The sequence below is a fragment of the Crinia signifera genome, chromosome 7, assembly GCF_055691185.1.
Source record: "Crinia signifera chromosome 7, ASM5569118v1, whole genome shotgun sequence".
NCBI lineage: Eukaryota > Metazoa > Chordata > Amphibia > Anura > Myobatrachidae > Crinia > Crinia signifera.
The window spans coordinates 10,906,409-10,912,408 of record NC_139223.1 but is presented as its reverse complement, the minus strand read 5'-3'; the positions used below and the strand labels follow the sequence as shown (position 1 = coordinate 10,912,408).

The 6,000-nt window shown below is 47.1% G+C and overlaps 1 protein-coding gene across 1 annotated transcript in view; it reads right to left on the bottom strand.

Annotated features, from left to right (window-relative positions):
- Positions 1-632: 632 nt before the first annotated feature.
- The window catches only part of LOC146019754 (maltase-glucoamylase-like), a 146,258-nt gene continuing 140,890 nt past the window's right edge, over positions 633-6,000 (bottom strand). Inside the window, exons 46-48 of the mRNA XM_083152286.1 lie at positions 5,294-5,343; positions 3,231-3,401; positions 633-1,152 (exon numbers count right to left, since the gene is read on the bottom strand). Coding sequence (XP_083008412.1) covers positions 1,042-1,152; positions 3,231-3,401; positions 5,294-5,343 — 332 coding nt within the window. The 3' untranslated portion in view covers positions 633-1,041. The remainder of the gene's footprint in view (positions 1,153-3,230; positions 3,402-5,293; positions 5,344-6,000) is intronic.

Sequence of the window (6,000 nt, the reverse complement as noted above, 5' to 3'; positions counted from 1 at the left end):
CGATGATCGTATCCCATTGCATCGCATGCCATGTACCCCGATGGCATGCGATGCGATGCGATTTTGACCCCCTATACGATGAAAAATCGTATAAGCACCCTAAAGGGTGCTTTTGAGCACCCTAATGGGTGATTACAGTGTTAAATGCACCCCCACGCCACCCCCCCACTATAAACGTGAACCCGAAGCGTGGCGAGCGCAGCGAGCCCGCGAGAGGCGGCGGTACGCGTCCTATGACCTTTTCATACCCTCACTATCCACGTCGGCATGGAGTTGAGAATAGATTAGTGTGGCGAGCCCAGCGAGCCACCGAGCCCGAAGCGTGGCGAGCGCAGCGTGCCCCGCGAAGAGACGCGGATACCTTCACAGGTAAACGTGCCCCTTCGCGGGCTTCACAGGTATCCGCGTCCGCTCGCCACGCTTCGGGCTCGGTGGCTCGCTGCGATTGCCACACTATTCTATTCTCAACTCCACGCCGACGTGGATAGTGGGGGTATGATAAGGTCGTAGGACGCGTACCACAGCCCCTCGTGGGCTCGCTGTGCTCGCCACGCTTCGGGTTCACGTTTATAGTGGGGGGGTGGCGTGGGGGTGCATTTAACATTGTAAGCACCCATTAGGGTGCTTAACATTGTATAAGCACCCATTAGGGTGCTTATACAATGCTTAATCGCATCGCATCGTATGGCATTGTATGCCATGTACAATGGCATACAATTTGAAAATTGTATGCCATCGTACACTAACCACCGAAATCGCGTCGCATCACATACCATCGCATGCATTATGGTATACGATGCGATGGGCGCCGCCAAAATACACAAGTACCTCTTCTTCTTATTATTACATCTGTAACATTAGTTGTGAGACCTCGGGTGCCCCCATAGGAATATGTTTGAGGATTCGGAATGTTCTCTCTTCTTCTCTTCTACTGTAGCGTGTCATTTCCCATTACCCCGGATGCACCCTCGGATTATCATACACCAACCATCGCTGTTATCTATACACCAGGGATCATAGAGGTCCATTGTCTTGGTGCCGTTACATCCCTGCCTTATCTTTTGCTGCATGACGATCAGATCTGTAGTTATCACTGAGTTCCAGAGTGTAGGACTCTCCCAGCAGTAGGCGGAGGTTAGTTATATGTGCCACCTGCAGGGGTGAGAGTATAATGTGCACATTAGGCAGTACCAGGTAGGGGCGCTGGTAACAGGTATCGGTAATGTCTAGTCACCTGGTCACATTTGTGTTGATGGGGTTTCACCTGTAGCCCTAATCCCCAGACTTTCTCTGGGCAGCAATCGTTTATTTTTATTTTTTTTTAAGTTTTTTTCATCCATCTGACCAGACCTTTCACCCAGGGAGCCCAAAACACAATCCCCGGGGGTGAAAGGTCTGACCAGCATACACCAAGTTGGCATGGGGCAGAGGTCCTGGACACTCCAATGGCATTCTAGACCATTTGCCACCCCTCTCTGAAGTTCTCATCCAATTCCATCCAGTGTAAGGACCTGAACATACTCCCCACGCCCATGGCGTACCCAGCATACACCTCTCTGTGGTCGGTTCCTGGATCGGACCACATTTGTTTCCCTAAGCCACATGTCCTCTACCCCCTCTATGTTATGCAACTTGGACAAATCTTGCTTCCCTGACCCAATTTGTGAAGTGACCAGACCCCTTTTTTGGCCCCGGGACCCACACTGCGGTCAAGATTTGGGGTCTTAGTGGCCATGAACCTAATCTGGACCCAATCAAGCCATCTCACATTGGTTTCACCCAAATCGGTCCAATAGTCTGAATTCATACCGGACAAACAGCCAAATAACAGACAATAAATATGTAAGAGATATAGGGCAGGAAGCTCTAACTGTCAGCGCTGCTGCTGCGGCACCACCACAGCAGAGTGTCGGGGCATCAGAGCAGGGCTGCCCGGACACTTCTATCCCAGGTGCAGAGAGGCGGACGGTTGTGGGTTTACGCCTGTATTGGGGTACCATTTCTTGTTGTGTACTCAGCATTTACTTTGGCATGTTTTTAGTTGGTGGCACCCCGGTCCATCTGTTTCTGGTGTCTGTGACTGGGTCACACTCCCCGTCTTTTGCCTGGTGCCATCAGGCAGGGTGTTCCTCCCAGGTAGCGCCGGTTGGCTAGATCTCCTTTTGGCACTACCTCTCCCCGTAGTTTTGTCATCTCTTAAAACCTGGTTGCATTGGGGTTGGAGTGGGCCTAACTTGCTCCTTCTAACATTGCAATTAAAGGAGAAGCCTAACTTTCCGCAGAAAACGGTCATCTGCCCGAGGAGGTCAACAGAGCCAGTGTAGGGTGCGCCGTGACTGTCCTAAACAGCGGTCCCAACTGTGGACTGCACAGCTGCCCACCACCACACGCACATACCGGCTTCCTTACACTAACATCTGCGACCCCATTTGGCTGGCATTTGCCAGCTACCACATCCATAATAATCGCATATACACTAGCATATGGAATTATTAATGCAAAGGAGAGCTCTGTGGAGAGAAGTCTATAGACTTCTATAGGGTATCGCCATCTTTTTATGAAGATACCTCCTGCAGTGGTACCCCAGCGTGCAGGCTTTAATGTATACGAAAATGCAGTAAAAGAAGGGGGAAAGCACGTGCTAATCCTACCCAGGGTGTCTGAACAACAAATTCTTAATGCAGTTGCTGCAAAACTGGGCGAGGGGAACAAAATGGTTATTGCAGATCTAAATTAAAGCAAATAAATCTAGAAAAAACCCTAAAATAACCTGCTTAGCATTATGGGTTATCTGGTTCTGCCTGGTGAAAAACCCCAAACTGTCCTTTTACATTTCATTGTTGTCCTTTTCATGTATCATAGAGGGTTCCCACCAGGTCCATGGGAACGGAGGTGCGCTGATGCCTGCTGGGAGTGGGATGCTGACATCACAGGATGTCAGCACCTGTGACATCAGCCACCCACCAACCGAAGGCAGGACAAATCATTTGATGGCATTGGAACCGAGGGGATTCGGTGGCAGGGGCGGAGGGGTGGGCGTAACGACTTCTGCTGCTTACCGAGCCAACAAGAGTTAGGCCCTATGGCCGATGGTCACACTCTCTGCTGTAACATATATTCATTCTAATACTTACCATAAAATATAGGTAAGAAGTTACCTCGCGGCAGCCATTTATAACACCCTGGCGCTTAGTAAATCTGTACCATCTACATACATATGTGCTATTTACCTGCTTAGCGCCATCATATGACAGCCGGGGGGAGGACGGTTGGACTCCGCCATCTTTTCTCACAATCAGATTGGTAATTGTTTTTTTCAATCCCAATAGTTTAATTTCATCAAAGATCAGATTATTCGGGTCCGTGTAATTATTATGTGTTACGTCCAAGACAATGGAATCCTTCAATAAAGACAGATGCTATTAGTCAGGCTTCCGGCCTTTGATCTACACATCCAATTACCATTCACAATTGTTATTACTGAACCACATAGGATAGAACCAGGGGCGTTTTACGAGAGGAGGAGGCCGGTGTGCAGCCTCCTCCGGCCGGGCTGCGGTGGCCATTTATCTGGTGGTTTAACCAGCGCTGCTGCTGCCATTGTTGGAATCCAGAGGGTGAGTATTATAACAATGGGTGTGAAGTGGGCCCCCCTGGAACTCAGGGGCCCGTGTGCACAGTGCACCCATGATAAATATGCCCCCGAGTAGAACACTAAAGCCCTATCAATGCTTATACATTACAAAGTACAGAAACCTCAGGTTGAATGAGCGGCTGTGCATGCCCACATGGTGCAACCCTTGGATTGCTCTTCTGAGCGCCATCTAGTGGCTGCACACAACACTTATATTCCTCACATAAGCCCGTCCCAATGATGAACAACATTAGAGTAATGTCAGTGCTGTGTGAATTGCTACGTCGAGCACCATCTAGTGCCCACCGGTGTGCAAAACACTTGAATTCCCCCCATAGAGTTGAGGGGCAGCGTGGTATTTAATTATATAGGATTAGTGGGAACTTTTTTTTATATTATTTGTTTTTTACAGATCAAAACCATTCACTAATTATATTAAAGGAGAAACATTCCTTCATTGTTGTCGCGATCCGGTTAGGTGATATGCCGAATAAAGCATGCCTCCTGTTATTATTATGTGTGAGATCAATGTATTTCTAGTATTGTTTGTAAAATCATGTCTGCTATTATTATGTGGGAGATCAGGGCATGTCTTGTATTATGGGTGTAAACTTAATGTGACCTAAAGGGGGGGGGGGGGGGGGGCTTTGCCTGCCATTTCCCCCTGCAAAGTGTAAGCATGGTGGACATTCCCTCAGGTAACCATCTGTATAGTTCTCTGTAGTTAGGATGTCAGATAAGGTCTGAGACCCCTCATAAACCAGATTGGGGGTTAAAACAATAATTCCTAGGCAACAGGCCAAAGGTGCTCCACCCCCTCAACTAAGATCTCTTATCACTTGTGGAATGTGTACCAAACCACTTCAAAGCAGTGGACCAATTCTTCATTCATCCAGAGACATTCCCTAGTGACCGGCAAGGAAATGGTCAAAATCCCAATTGTGGGAGGGGTGAGGGAGCCTGCTGTTATAACTGTTTCTCTTGTCAATATTTGAGTGGTACTTCTTGGGGGAACAGCAAGCTGGCTGGAAGCGACCATTTGATTTCATGTGGAGAACCTCCCACTGCAGAATGAGTACTTGGGTGTAAGATATAGTTCTGTCATTTTTAATTCCCTTTTATTTCTGAATTGCATTTCTCTTGTGTGTACTTTTAAAATCATTGTAATATCTTGTAACCATTTTTATCACTTAAAACTCTGTAGTATTTCTAGGAATAAATAATACATATTCCCAGTTCTGATGTTGTGTTCTTAGGACCTGTAAGCCAAAGAAGAGAACGCTACAACGGCGCGTTACCATTTTTATATTGCATTGTGTGGTCAGGTGCGAGCAAGGTGTACCTTGCGGAAATTTGAAAGCGCTAAATCAAGTCTTCTGGTGGCGGCGTACCTCAAAGTGTCCAAAGTGAACCCCAGTCACGGCCGGAGCTGCTCAGATTGACGTATCTGAACAGGCGACCGGTGGGTCCGTGACAATTGTTAATTGGTTTTTAATAAATTTTTATGAGTGGCCAACATTATTATTATTATTATTAATGATCTCTACAGTACAGCATAAAGTGTTTGATTCCCAGTCTTAGCTCATAGCCGGTTGTCTGTATACAGCATCGTCTCACATGTACATGACAAGAACAGTAATATAGATTACAGAGACTTACTTTGCTTGCATGGAATTCATACAAGATGTAGACGCCGTGTTCTATCGAGTCTTAAGAAACAAAAGAGCATCACGTATTACACAAATATCACAAACACTGCACACAGCGATTCCTGACCCTATTATAGTCTCTGCCAAAGTATTGGGCTGGGATGATCTGCAGGCGATAGTCTACAGCAGTATATATACAGTTCTATATATATATGAGCACTATAGAGGCATTGTACCTAAATACATGATCTATACAATAAATTCACTATAATATGTCCAAATATTGATAATTACATCTGCATGAACATAACAACTACAGTAGAATGCAGATACATAAAGAAAAAGGTTGTTCTCTGTAAAAAATAACAGCATTGGAGATAAAATGAAGAGTAATAAAGTGGATGTAGATAAATTGGAGAGAGATAAAGCATCAGCCAATCATCTCTTCTGTCACTTTTCAAACCAAGGCCCTTATTCAGATCTGTGCGGCCGGAGCCGCATACGTTGCTCCGGCCGCACAAATCAATCCCCGCCTACAATACGGATCGCCACGGCCGTCCGTACGCGGACGGCTGGCGATCCGCATGAAAAATGGTGGGGCGTACGCCTCCACCATGGTGGGAGCTGCCCCCTGCATTCGATGGTCGGCGACCATCGAAGGCAGGGCCGCACGCTCCACCAGCTCACGCAAGCTGAGACCACACGGACACTTGTCCG